The sequence below is a fragment of the Oncorhynchus masou genome, chromosome 9, assembly GCF_036934945.1.
Source record: "Oncorhynchus masou masou isolate Uvic2021 chromosome 9, UVic_Omas_1.1, whole genome shotgun sequence".
In the NCBI taxonomy this organism is placed as follows: Eukaryota; Metazoa; Chordata; class Actinopteri; order Salmoniformes; family Salmonidae; genus Oncorhynchus; species Oncorhynchus masou.
The window spans coordinates 14,666,813-14,681,422 of record NC_088220.1 but is presented as its reverse complement, the minus strand read 5'-3'; the positions used below and the strand labels follow the sequence as shown (position 1 = coordinate 14,681,422).

At 43.1% G+C, this 14,610-nt stretch overlaps 1 protein-coding gene across 13 annotated transcripts in view; it reads right to left on the bottom strand.

Moving 5' to 3' along the window:
- Nucleotides 1-14,307, bottom strand: part of LOC135545557 (ankyrin repeat and KH domain-containing protein 1-like) — a 66,479-nt gene extending 52,172 nt beyond the window's left edge. For all 13 annotated transcript variants that reach the window (XM_064973237.1, XM_064973244.1, XM_064973245.1 and 10 more), the window contains exons 1-3: nucleotides 13,857-14,307; nucleotides 715-837; nucleotides 648-678 (exon numbers count right to left, since the gene is read on the bottom strand). In XM_064973237.1, coding sequence (XP_064829309.1) covers nucleotides 648-678; nucleotides 715-837; nucleotides 13,857-14,132 — 430 coding nt within the window. In that variant the 5' untranslated portion in view covers nucleotides 14,133-14,307. The remainder of the gene's footprint in view (nucleotides 1-647; nucleotides 679-714; nucleotides 838-13,856) is intronic.
- Between the last annotated feature and the right edge of the window lie 303 nt (nucleotides 14,308-14,610).

Here is a 14,610-nt window from a genome sequence, read left to right as displayed (position 1 = left end):
TTTACCCATAAGCACCTGCTCTACCACTACACTACAACAGTCAAGAGCCAGACACATGTAGGCTACACACGAGCTGGCACACACTAACACAGACATCCACATGTTGACATTACAAACATGGACATCCCTCTTCCTGGCTTTCCTTCTGTTTGAAACGCCTCCTGCCTTCCTCCTTCCTCTGAAGTAATCAGTGATCTAACGTGGTCGGATGGTGGGTGACAGCTATGCTGTGTTAGATAGCTATGCAGATAACCACACGTTTACTTCAACGGATCAAACAGAACTGTGACAGTCCGCAAGGCAAGGTGTCATGTTTGTGGGAAGTACTAGAGGGGACGAGCTGGGATCTGGTAGGGTGGAATGGGGTTGCTGGTGGGGTCCTTTCGTGTCAAGTAGGGTTAGATAGAATTGGTGTGGATGGGGTACTAGGCTTTAATCTTAAGGTGAAGTAAGTTTGAAATTGACTTTGGGACAGGGCTGAAGGCAGGTTTGGGACAGGGCAGAACAGTGAGATTGGGCACAGTTGGGTTCTGAACAACATGGGTCAGGTTTAAGGCCCAGAGTCGTACTTCCAGCCTCTAGCAGGGCCTCGAGGCGGGCCTAGGTCTCTGCGTCTAGGTCAGGGGGTCAGGGTTTAGAGGTCGTACCTGCAGCCTCTAGCAGGGCCTCGAGGCGGGCCTGTGTTTCTGGATCTAGCAGGGCCTCGAGGCGGGCCTGTGTTTCTGGATCGACGGTGCGGAGGTCCACCCCGTCTGTGGCGCTGGACAAAAGCAACTCAGAGGCCGTCTTCATGATTGGGTTCTCCAAGTCCTCCTGGTCCAAGATAAATGACTCCACCTGGGGTAAGGAGAAGTAGAAGCAAAGCACAACATATATAGCACATGACAGCAGACAAGGACAACTCACTTTTGATGTTGCATCTTGATCTGCAGCCGACCCCAAAAATGTCTTATATTATATTGCTTAAAAATCTGTATCCTTAGTTGTTGATGAACAGAGTTAAATAAGACCTAAGACTGGAGTCTAATGTAAACAAGCACAGCTCTTTAGGTTGACTGGTGTCCTCCGCAAACCTAGACTTATTTGCATACCTGGATATATTTATGACCACATAATCACCACATTGTGACGTTTTGGTCTTCGGCAAGTTTTTTTTTTACTTGTTATTTTTGTACACAAAACATCTCAAGGCAAGCTGATGTCGGTAGCCGAAGTATACGCCCCTTCTTCGGAAATTGGTCAACAGTAGGGATTCTTCAATTAAGCGTTTGTGGTCATTCAACGAGAGACTAATAATTTAAGCACATTTGTTCACTTGTTAGATGTAAAATTGAGCAAGTAAGACCGCCTTGGCATAAACGATTTCCGGAGTTCTTACATTAATTCTAACTATTTTGAGGAAGTGTATACTGGCTACGGCATCTCAAGATGGACAAACAGGACTAGTGCAGCTTTTTTCAACCGAAGGTCTTTTAACGGTTGTATACGAGCACACTCATTCGGTTAGGTGCCAACCGAAACCAAGCATGCAGAAGACTTTTAGCCAAGATTAAAGTTTTTCCTGAAAGCATGACCTGACCAGGAAAAGGTCATGTCCGTTACGCAACCAACCACAGATTAAATCGGCATGGCCAATTACATTGCAATCCACGAGGAGACTGCGTAGCAGGCTGACCACCTGTTACGCAAGTGCAGCATCAAAAGGACCTTGTGGCTGCAAGGAGCCAAGGTAAGTTGCTAGCTAGCATTAATCTTATAAAAAACAATTCATCTTAACAAAATCCCTAGTTAACTACACATGGTTGATATTAATAGGTTAACTAGCTTATCCTGCGTTGCATATAATCCATGCAGTGCCTGTTAATTTATCATTGTATCACAGCCTACTTCAACTTCACCAAAACGGGTGATGATTTAACAAAAGCGCATTCGCAAAAAAAAGCACAATCGTTGCACAAATGTACCTAACCATAAACATCAATGCCTTAAAATCAAAACAAGTAGTGGGGCAAAAAAGTATTTAGTCAGCCACCAATTGTGGAAGTTCTCCCACTTAAAAAGATGAGAGAGGCCTGTAATTTTCATCATAGGTTCACTTCAACTATGACAGACAAAATGAGAGAAAAAAAAAATCACATTGCAGGATTTTTAATGAATTTATTTGCAAATATGGCGGAATTTAAGTATTTGGTCAATAACAAAAATGTATTTTAATACTTTGTTATATACTCTTTGTTGGCAATGACAGAGGTCAAATGTTTTCTGTAAGTCTTTTCACACACTGTTGCTGGCATTTTGGCCCATTCCTCCATGCAGATCTACTCTAGAGCAGTGATGTCTTGGGGCTGTTGCTGGGCAACACGGACTTTCAACTCCCTCCAAAGATTTTCTATGGGGTCGAGATCTGGCTCGGCCACTCCAGGACCTTTAAATGCTTCTTACGAAGCCACTCCTTCGTTAACCGGGCGGTGTGTTTGGGATCATTGTCATATTGAAAGACCCAGCCACGTTTTATCTTCAATGCCCTTGCTGATGGAAGGAGGTTTTCACTCAAAATCTCACGATACATGGCCCCATTCATTCTTTCCTTTACACGGATCAGTCGTCCTGTTCCCTTTGCAGAAAAACAGCCCCAAAGCATAATGTTTCCACCCCCATGCTTCACAGTAGGTATGGTGTTCTTTGGATGCAACTCAGCATTCTTTGTCCTCCAAACACGACAAGTTGAGTTTTTACCAAAAAGTTATATTTTGGTTTCATCTGACCATATGACATTCTCCCAATCTTCTTCTGGATCATCCAAATGCACTCTAGCAAACTTCAGACGGGCCTGGACATGTACTGACATGTACTGGCAGGGGGACACGTCTGGCACTGCAGGATTTGAGTCTCTGGCGCCGTAGTGTGTTACTGATGGTAGGCTTTGTTACTTTGGTCCCAGCTCTCTGCAGGTCATTCACTAGGTCCCCCCGTGTGGTTCTGGGATTTTTTTATCATTTTGACCCCACGCGGTGAGATCTTGCGTGGAGCCCCAGATCGAGGGAAATTATCAGTGATCTTGTACGTCTTCCATTTCCTAATAATTGCTCCCACAGTTGATTTCTTCAAACCAAGCTGCTGACCTATTGCAGATTCAGTCTTGCACAATTGGTGGCTGACAATACTTTTTTTGCCCCACTGTATGCATATATATCTAATTATTTTTTACGTGCATATTTAGTTAAAATAAATTCCTGTTAGCAGGCAATATTAACTAGGGAAATTGTGTCACTTCTCTTGCGTTCTGTGCAAGCAGAGTCAGGTTATATGCAGCAGTTTGGGCCGCCTGGCTCATTGCGAACTGTGTGAAGACCATTTCTTCCCAACAAAGACCGTAATTAATTTAACAGATTTTTACATAATTATTGCAAAACATTGCACAACATTCAATGTAACAGCAATATTTAGACTTAGGGTTGCCACCTGTTCGATAAAATATGGAACGTATTTCACCAAAATAAACATTTTGTTTTCGAAATGATAGTTTCCGGATTTAACCATATTAATGACCTAAGGCTCGTATGTGTTTATTATATTATAATTAAGCTAATGATTTCATATTTGATAGAGCGGTTGTAGGCAGCAGCAGGCTCGTAAGTATTCATTCAAACAGCACTTTACTGTGTTTGCCAGCAGCTCTTAGCAACGCTTGAAGCACAGCGCTGTTTATGACTTCAAGCCTATCAACTCCTTGGATTAGGCTGGTAATACTACAGTGCCTATAAGAACATCCAATAGTCAAAGGTAAATAACATACAAATGGTATAGAGAGAAATAGTCAATGCACCATAATTCCTATAATAACTACAACCTAAAACTTCTTAACTGGGAATATTGAAGACTTATGTTAAAAGGAACCACCAGCTTTCATATGTTCTCATGTTCTGAGCAAGGAACTTAAACGTTAGCCTTTTTACATGGCACTTTTACAGGTTTCCTTATATATTTGAGATTAAATTGATTTTATGTATGTATTATATTAAGAAAATAAGTGTTCATTGTTCATTCAGTATTGTTGTAATTGCCATTATTACAAATATATATATATAAAATCATCCTATTAAATCGGTATGCTGCTCTAGACCTATTAAATGGACCAGCTTTTTATTAGGTCAAACAACTACGGGACCTAGCTAGCATGGGCTAGCATGAACTACGGGACCGCTGTAAGGGCTAGCATGAACTACGGGACCGCTGTAAGTGCTAGCATGAACTACGGGACCGCTGTAAGGGATAGCATGAACTACGGGACCGCTGTAAGGGAAAGCATGAACTACGGGACCGCTGTAAGGGCAAGCATGAACTACGGGACCGCTGTAAGGGCAAGCATGAACTATGGGAACCCTGTAGGGCAGGCGGGGACAGGGAAAACAAAACCTCACTGTCATTTCTGAAGGAGTCCCTGTCCTATATGTAGGCCTCAGGCATGTGTTAGTTTTTCGACTTGTTGACCAGACATTCTGTACACACGGAGGAGTCTCTTCAGGTCTGATGCCAAGTCCTTCCCTCCAACTGCTTGACACGTTCACACTGGCACAGAGGCCTTATTAAGGACACGGCCTGGGCATTGAGGAAGACTCCGTCAAGCCAAGGCTTCAGATAATACTTTCCGAATGCAGTGTCAGACCCTTTGACCTTCACACATTTTGTTACGTTACAGCCTTATTCTAAAGTGGATAAAATAAAATGTTCAATCTACTACCCCATAACGACAATGCGAAAGCATTTGTTTTCTAATTTATTTTTAAAAATAAAAAAAAAACAGGTAACTTAATTAATATTCAGACCCTTTGCTATGAGCCTCGAAATTGAGCTCAGGTGCCTCCTGTTTCCATGGATCATCCTTGAGATGTCTCTACAACTTGATTGGAGTCCACCTGTGGCAAATTCAATTGATTGGACATGATTTGATAAGGCACATTGAGCAAGGGCCTTGGTCAGCGTGGTGACAAAGAACCTCATGGTCACTCTGCAGAGTTCCTCTGTGGAGATGGGAGAACTTTCTAAAGGGACAACCATCTTTGTAACCCTCCACCAATCAGGCCTTTGTGGCCAAATGGAAGCCACTTCTCGGTAAAAGGCACATGACAGCCTGCTTGGAGTTTGCCAAAAGGCACTTAAATGACTCTGACCATGAGAAACAAGAACTCTTGAACTCTTTGGCCTGAATGCCATGGAGGAAACATCAAGCTGTGGGGATGATTTTCAGCAGCAGGGACTGGGAGACAAGTCAAGATCGAAGGAAAGGCCCCAGAACTAATGCTACAGGCGAAACCAAGATGAAATTTCAAACAGGAAATGCCCCAGATTTTGAATGCGCTGTGTTCCAATGTCTCCTTATATGGCTGTGAATGCGCCAGGAATGAGCCTACACTTTCTGTCGTTTCCCCAAGGTGTCTGCAGCATTGTGACGTATTTGTAGGCATATCATTGGAAGATTGACCATAAGAGACTACATTTACCAGGTGTCCGCCCGGTGTCCTCAGTCAAAATTATTGCGTAATCTCCAGCTGCATGCGCGTTTCCATTTGATTCAGAAGAGAAAGTCAACTGCCACGAATGATTTATCATCGATAGATATGTGAAAAAGTTAATTTGGAAAAAAGTTTGGCGTTGTAATGACTGAATTTGTTTTTTTTTCTTAGCCAAACGTGATCAACAAAACGGAGCGATTTCTCCTACACAAATAATCTTTTTGGAAAAACTGAACATTTGCTATCTAACTGAGAGTCTCCTCATTGAAAACATCTGAAGTTCTTCAAAGGTAAATGATTTTATTTGAATGCTTTTCTTGTTTTTGTGAAAATGTTGCCTGCAGAATGCTAGGCTTAATGCTATGCTAGCTATCAATACTCTTACACAAATGCTTGTGTCGCTATGGTTGAAAAGCATTTTTTGAAAATCTGAGATGACAGTGTTGTTAGCAAAAGGCTAAGCTTGTGAGCCAATATATTTATTTCATTTAATGTGCGATTTTCATGAATAGTTAATGTTGCGTTATGGTAATGAGCTTGAGGCTATGATTACGCTCCCGGATACGGGATTCTCAACGCTAGAGGTCAAAAGGCCACTAAAAATGTTTATATCGGTTATCGGTATTGGGGTTTTTTTGGCAAGGAAAATATCAGATATCGGTCAAAAATGTCATATCGGTGCATCACTACTTAAAACTTCTTGAAACTCCCCATCCCGGATCCGGGTTTGTGACTAAAGCCTCAGGCTCATTAGCATAACGCAACGTTAACGATTTCTGAAAATCGCAAATAAAATGAAAATAATGCGTCTGCTCTCAAGCTTAGCCTTTTCTTAACAACACTGTCATCTCAGATTTTCAAAATATGCTTTTGAACCATAGAAATTGACTAATTTGTGTAAGAGTATGCAAAGCTAGCATAGCATTTTGAGTAGCATTTAGCACGCAACATTTTCACAAAAACCAGATAACCAAATAAATAAAATCATTTACCTTTGAAGAACTTCTGATGTTTTCAATGAGGAGACTCTCAGTTACATACCAAATGCGCAGTTTTTCCTGAAAGCGTCTGTGTGTAGGAGAAATCGTTCCGTTTTCTACATTGCGTCTGGCTACCGAAACGAAACGAAAATTCAGTCACCTACAACGTAAAACTTTTTCCGGATTAACTACATAATATCGACCGAAACATGGCAAACGTTGTTTGGAATCAATCCTCAAGGTGTTTTTTCACATATCTCTTCATTGATATGCAGTTCGTGGAAGCTTGCTTTCCTCTCTGCATCCCATGGAAAAATACTGGCAGGTGACTTTTGCGCACCAATTTCGGCGCAGGACACCGGGCGGACACCTGGTAAATGTGGTCTCTTATGGTCAATCTTCCAATGATCTGCCTACAAATACGTCACAATGCTGCAGACACCTTGGGGAAACGACAGAAAGGGCAGGCTCATTCCTCTCGCATTCACAGCCATATAAGGAGACAATGGAAAACAGAGCCTCAAAAATCCTTGTCATTTCCTGGATGCCATCTCATCTTGGTTTTGCCTGAAGCTCACGTACTAAGGCACGCACAGAGAATATCTTGGTATTTCTGGACACGTCAGAGTGTTTTCTTTCGAAAGCTATCAATTATATGCATAGTCGAGCATCTTTTTGTGACAAAATATCTTGTTTAAAACGGGAACGTTTTTCATCCAAAAATGAAATAGCGCCCCCATAGATGTAAGAGGTTAAAATGTATGCATTCACTGTGCTGGGAGTTGCTTTCGATCAAGGATGGGCAGCTCCAGTCCTCAGGGGTCTGATTGGTGTCGCACTTTCCCCCCAGCTTCATGTTTCATGTTTTGTGTGGACCCCAAGAAAAGTAGCTGCTGCTTTTGCAACAGCTAATAGGGATCCTAATAAAATACCAAACATACCTAACTCCAATAATCACGACCTTCAGTTTAGAATGCAATTTGTTTAATCAGCGGTGTTTGCTAGAGTTGGGGGAGAAGCGACACCACTCCAGAGAATGTGAGCAGAATGTAAAGGAGTGCCCAATTTGACTGGAGCTCGGGGCAAGTTTCCCCAAGGCTGGAGGGTTGGCCTTCTAGACGCTCAAATTTTTCTCCGGTAGCGCTCACTTCACCAGCAGAGGGCATTCCCAGCCCAGCATGCATTTGCAGGCTACTTGCGTGCTGCTTTAGCTACTGTCATGGAGTTTGCTAAACACTTCATCAAGAAGTTGATAAAACAGAGGTGCAAAATCAAGGTGACTTACAAAGAGGAAGACCAAGAGAGGGAGTCTCTACAAATAAAGAATCATTGTGGAATCTGAAAAGACACGCATCCCAAAAGCATGGTGGTGTACTACATGCACATGCTAACAGAAAGGAACGAGGTGGGTAGCTAGCTAACTGTCATTGTAGCAAAGGATTTATAGACCAAAAATCTGATCATTTTCGTTCTACTATCTATACAATAGGCTATCATTGATTTTGGACCAATAGGCCTGACATTTTAGTTCTTCCAAGGAGCTTTCCGTTTTGATAGTTACACTTTACCTAAAAACCTTTAGGCCTACCTAAAGAAACATTATACAAAAACATTTTGTTCCAGGAACAGTAAGACACTGGAATAATAATAATAAATATGAATGCATTAATAAAAATTACCATAGACATTGTAGATGAGAAATAGGAATTCATGGTAAATGTACTACTGGTGATATATGTAATGGGGAGTTGATAGACACTAACAATCAAATGCAAACAATTCACACAATTAAGTTACGAAACAATTCATGTGAACACATTGACGAGAGAGCACACATTCTGAGAGAGACGTTCATTGTGCATATTAGCCACACTCCCCTTCTTGGACTGTGCCATCCCTCGTCCTCCGCAATGGACGAGCCTCGTCCTCCGCAATGGACGAGCCTCGTCCTCCGCAATGGACGAGCCTCGTCCTCCGCAATGGACGAGCCTCGTCCTCCGCAATGGACGAGCCTCGTCCTCCGCAATGGACGAGCCCGTCCTCCGCAATGGACGAGCCTCGTCCTCCGCAATGGACGAGCCTCGTCCTCCGCAATGGACGAGCCTCGTCCTCCGCAATGGACGAGCCTCGTCCTCCGCAATGGACTAGTTAAATGAGATGGGCGTGAATGAGACAGGTGTCATGAGTCATAAAAAAAATATATATATTTGATGCTGCTCAACAAAAAAATTACTTGATCGACCAAACAAACGACCAGTCGACTAATTGGGGTCAGTCATAATTTGTATTTACAGAGGAGACGCAGCAGCAACTCACTTTGCAGGAGAAAGACACAATCCAATATTACTTTTCAAGACGTAAAGATAAAGAGCAAATTGGAGGCTTCAAAATGGTTTACTTGGACTTTGAGCCCCTGACTAAAGGATAATGGGAAGGGATCCGGTACATTACATGTACAACTCAACCAGGCTACAAACCGCCTTGCTATAGTATGGTCAGAGACACCCTCATTCCCCACTCCCTCCAAATCAAAGCCAAGCCGAGAGACCAATTGCAACTAGGTGATGGTTTCGTTGTGTCAACTGACATTTGGACTAAAAGAAGGAGGGGCAGTTTCCTGGGGTGGGGGGCTTGTCACTTGTTTAATTGACGGAAAATATAAAGGCCACGTGGTGTTGCTGAGCTACAAGCACATACAAGGACACCACACAGCAGAGGCCATTTAGCAGAAATGTCAAAGTGTCCTGAGGAACTAGAACGTGCAGCGACAGCTGATACAAGTGGTGACTGACAGCGCAAGCAACATGGTCAAGGCCTTCAAAACAACTGGTCTTGAGGACACAAATGATGGACTAAGAGGCGGCGGCGTCCGACACGGAGGAGGCGGCGCCCGACGTGGAGGAGGCGGAGTCCGACGTGGAGGCCATGAGAAGTAAAGCAGACGAAGACATTATCACCTTATGGAAAGACAACCTCGCATCCCTGCCCAGTCTGGCAAGAGTGGCCAAAAGGGTGTTTAGCATCCCCAGTGGCTTTGCAAGCAGGGAGAGGGTATTCTCCGCTGCTGACCTGCTCTCCAGGAAAAACCGCATGAGGCTGAAGCCACAAGAGAGTCTGGCCAAACTTGTTCCTAAAAGTGAAATCAAAAGCACAGTTTAATTTAATTCTAAGTAAGTCACAGCCTACATGCGCAATTTATAGACTATCATGATTTAATACAACAAAACAGTTTAAAAGCTGAGCGCTGAATGTTAATGGCAGCCAAATAATTGAATTAGACTAATAATATAGCCTAAATAATTCATTTGTTCCTTTTATAGGCTACTCGTCCAGCTATTTAGTGTTATATGCTGCTCAATATGTAGACTATTTGAAATGATGAGCGCTTCTTACCTTTTCATGTTGATTATAAAAATACTTATCATTCAAATCAATTGTTTTGTTTTCAATACTTCAAAACCAAATGGTAGACACGTAGTCATCAAATAGATCAGGTGTTGGTTAAATTATGATTTTTTTTTTAAATGGAGATAATGTGTAGAGGTCATTTTTATTTTTGATGTGGATGGGAGAGAACAGATGCTGTTTCTCCAGTCTGGAACCGTTGTTTGATGAATGGCTTAGCTCTGTACAGTAGTGAGTTATCCTGAGCTGAGCGCAAAAGGCCAGCCGAGCTATGGAACATCTGAGATCCAGGGGCTTTATGTAGTAGCTTTGTGACTGACACAGATTCCCATCTCAGTTTTCTACCTCACAACTTGGACCGCTAATTAACAAGCATTTTTGATGTACAAACTCCTTAAAATGTTTTCTAAAATGGTGGTTCATATTATGCTGATCCCTTTAAGGGGATTTTGTCTTTTGACTAGAAACATTAGTTTGTTGCTTTGTGTGTGTAATAACTGAAAAGACTCGAGACTTCGATGTGGGTCAAGGAGCAAAACAAGTGTTCCATAATAAACATCTCAAAAACATGCATGGAGTGACATCCGTTCCATATCAACACCACCGGCCTGCATAATGTTCTCTCGAGTGGGGCCAATCAAGCCAAGCAGGCTCTGAGAAGTTAGTGTAGTGTAAACAGAGCGAGCCACGGTCTTGATTTGAAAACCATATCCATCAGTTCCTAGCACTGCTAGAAAGGCTGCCTTGACCGTATGCTATCGGGCTGTATGTAGCTGTGAAGAGGTACTCCAGGATGGTGCGGTGTTGGTGCCTGGATCAGTTAACCCATAGCTGAACCTTTAACACAGAACAGAACAGCAGCATGGAGGAAACAGCATGCAGCAAATTCAGTACATACAGCACAGGCCCCTGGCACAGCTCCGTGCTGGGACTGCAGTTGCCCAAGGTCAGGGCCGGAGAGAGGGGCTTGTGTCCGTCTGTGTACACAACAACATGCCGGCTAACCTGTTCCAGTTCCAAACTACTGTACTGTTTACTAGCATTGCTTATCAAAGATTTATGAAGAGCGTGACAGGAGTGCAGATAAAATGAGGGAATAGATCATGTGAATTCAACATTAATGATGTTTAAACTTCAGACAACAGGTAATAAACCGTTTCAAATTCACAAGAAAATATTAAATAAGACAAACTGGTCACATTCCTAGCACTACAGTGTGCAAAGATATGTAATGAAAACAATGTGTCATCCGCAACTGTCAAACAGCATTCAAAATAAAAACAGAGGACTGGGCTAACTTGGTCAATAGTCTGCCTTTAGTTGTATTCCTTTACTGAGATGAGGACCTGTAAGGAAAAGCTACTGGGAGTCCACAGATAGACTCGCAGCAGTCTGTGTGGAGGAATGTAGCTATACACCTGGAATGCAGAAAACAATTACTTTTGGGGGATGTAGTTCCAAGAGGGCTCTCACAAACAACAATGGCCATCACTCCTGCCCATCAATAAACTACAGTTCCCAGCACTGTGTTGCATCCGGAGAGTTGGAAAGGCCTGGAAAGGCATCTGCTTAATCCTGGAGCTCAGAGTTCAGCTGCAGCCCACAGGAGTGAGCTCTCCACTAGGCTAACATTTCACAACAATACCTCCCTTTCAGCCACATCCTCAAGGCCTTTTAGAAAGGCCACAAAACTTAACACAGGTATCAAACATATACTGTACATTCAGCCTCAACCAATTCCCAACAGACAGACGGTAGAGCAAGAAAGATAGCTGCCTGCTCTCGTCTACCATCTCATTTCCCAAATGAAACACGAGAACTTCAAATCCATTCCAGACGTAATGCTCACTATTCACTTGTGGCTTATGGTTTGATTAGGAGGTGGTAGCTCAACAGGTAGTCTACACCATGTTAACATGCCAGGCTCCACAGCTTCCATCTATCCAACACCATGACATGGAAAAGTGCTCTCTGCAGGTGTGCATGTTACGACAGACAGACTTATAACATGACAGAAAAAAATGTCACTGCCTCATGAATAAATAACACCCTTTGTTGAAATGTATGGGAAACTTATTAGTGGATTGATTTTCCATATTATCATGATTTGGCTCCCTAGTCCTGAGCCACTGTCAGGTTATAGTCTTGTCTGGCCGTTCCAAAATGGGTCACACAGATGTGACCCTTGTCTGGAAACCCGATTGGATTGAATTATATGTTGGGCAGAAATTAATGTTTGAATCAGGAACATTTGCACAAACTCAATCAGCCAGAATGTTGAATAAAATAATATTTCAGCTTACTTTACCAGTCATCTGTGTGGTTGGTCCTTTTGCAGGTAGGAATGAGACATTGTATCCACAGGAAAGTAGAACGACAACTGCCCAAAGCGCTGCTAGTGTGTTCAGGTTTCTGTCAACGGAAGCATGCATACTTGCCGAGCTTGTGTTTACATGGTTCTGCACATGCTTCAGGTGACAGAAATCAACGCACTTCCGGCACTTTGATAAAGTCATTTAACTATTTTTTCCTGTGGATATATTGTCTGACATTCCTACCATAAAAAGGACCCACAGAAGTAACAACCGGTCTAGAATGTTAAAATATAAATTTGCAGGCTTGTACAGGTCGTGAGAGGAACATTTCCTGATCCAAACACTCCTTTTGCCTGATGTAGAAGTCAATGCAATTCAACATTGGGTTTCCAGGCAAACATGATCCTAGAATGTGTTCTATGTGACAGTCCATAGACTGTCACATGACGCCATGCAAGCCTAATTACATTTCAACAGTTATAATGACAAGGCAGGCATGGTGCCTATGTAGGAAATGGACAGAATAGCCAGACAGTTAACAATGTGTCAGTCAGACAACAACTTGATTGTGTCATGGCCACCACAAGTCCACAGACAGGTTAGGTTAGGGTTGGGTATGGTGGGGCATGGTATGGCAGGGCAACCACAGGTGTGGCTTTAAAAGTCACACCTTCACTGGACATGAAAGCGGATGTTGATTGGTTGGTGGTGAACAAGCAAAGGGCAAACGTGTCAGGGAACTAATCCACATGAGAAAGATTTTAGAGTTGAACCTGTTGTGTTATCATCATTACAGATGACAGAACAGGAACTCGTGGTTCGTGTGTGACCATGTTGTAGCTCGCGATGTCTGTTCAACTGTCAGGTATCAACCTCAACGGTGGTGCCCTGTAAGCCTACCAACACATGTAAAGTTGGGCACAATTCTGAAAGGGGACTGTTACAAATTGCTACAACGCAGGACAGTTATATAGAGTTGGCCATTTAGTTGGCACTGCCTCGTGAGGCTGAGACCAGTGTCATCTGATCCCTCTATTCTTTATTTATGACAGCCCGATGATCGACCACTCAGTTAGCCAGTTAGCCAAATAACGTTAGCTGTCTAAAACGTGTGTTGAGGAATTGAAAGACCGTCGGATTTAAATGTGATATAATTTATAAAAGGTGACGTAATTGCACCATTACTTTAAAATTTTAGCTAGTTTTAATATTGGCAAGATTGACAGCCCGTGCTTGTTCTGACAGTGTGAATACGTGCTCTCCCACCAGTGTGTACAGTGTCCGAAGTTGAGAATGTGTATCTGTGCTGCGAGACTATTGCTAACTTAATAGCTAGCACTGACGATGGCATGATCGCTTCCACCCGAACTAGGCCGTAGTCACAGCCTACGCCGCATAAATAAAACATTACATCGGTTATCGTGTAATTATGTTGGTGTCTTGCACTATTCTCCTTATGTCTGACAACCCATGAGCAATTGAGTTATCTGGAGACATGTTTGAAGCAAATTCGTAGTTGTTTATAATGTTATTTCGTCAGCCTAGGAGGGGGTGGCTGCCCACAGCTAACTAGCTGGCTAGGCAGTGAGATGAACGTTCGCGCTAGCTAGCTGGCTAACTAGCATATATCTAGCTAACGTTACCTCTGAGACCTCGTCTTCGTCGCTGTTGGATCCGGGACCAGAGGAAAGGACTGCAGCCGCAGCCAGTTTGAAATCCAGTCTATCTGTAGTAGGCCCACCGGGCTCGCCAAACAATCGTACTTTCTTTCCGCCCACACCAATCCCTATGCCCCGGAGTCCGACTCCTGGTGTTGCTCCTACCCCCATCCCTACCGCTGGGGTGCGAGGAGTCACCGAGTCGATCTCGTCCTCGAAGGCGTCCGTCAGCATTCTCGTCCCGGTTACTGCATCCTGCATACTTATCTTGACAATACGTATATTAGCGTTGTTATTGTTGACCTTAACTTCCTTCAGGGGTATCTCTTGTGGAATATTCGGGTGTTTTTACTTCAGGGAATCCTGAAACTCTCCCGAAGCGAGGGTTGAGGAGGATCTCTTTCCCCCAGCCATTAGCTAACTTTCTAGCTAACAACCTAACCCATTGCTCAATGTTTCTCAGAAATCCCGCCTCTAAGCAAAATACTGAATTCGCTATTGGTTGACGTCAAAACATTGCTGACAATGATTGGTTTACCTTGGTGCTTCTCAAACAGAAGCACGCGACGTCAGTTAGGTTTACCAATATCACGAGTCTCTCAAAACGAACGTCACAACGTGCAGTGGCTTCACTGGTATTGGTATTAAAAGTAAATTGGTTTAAACTGGAATATTTCAGGCATTTACTGTCATGTCAACATGATATTTGGAACGTCATAAACAGGGTCATCAGAAGGAA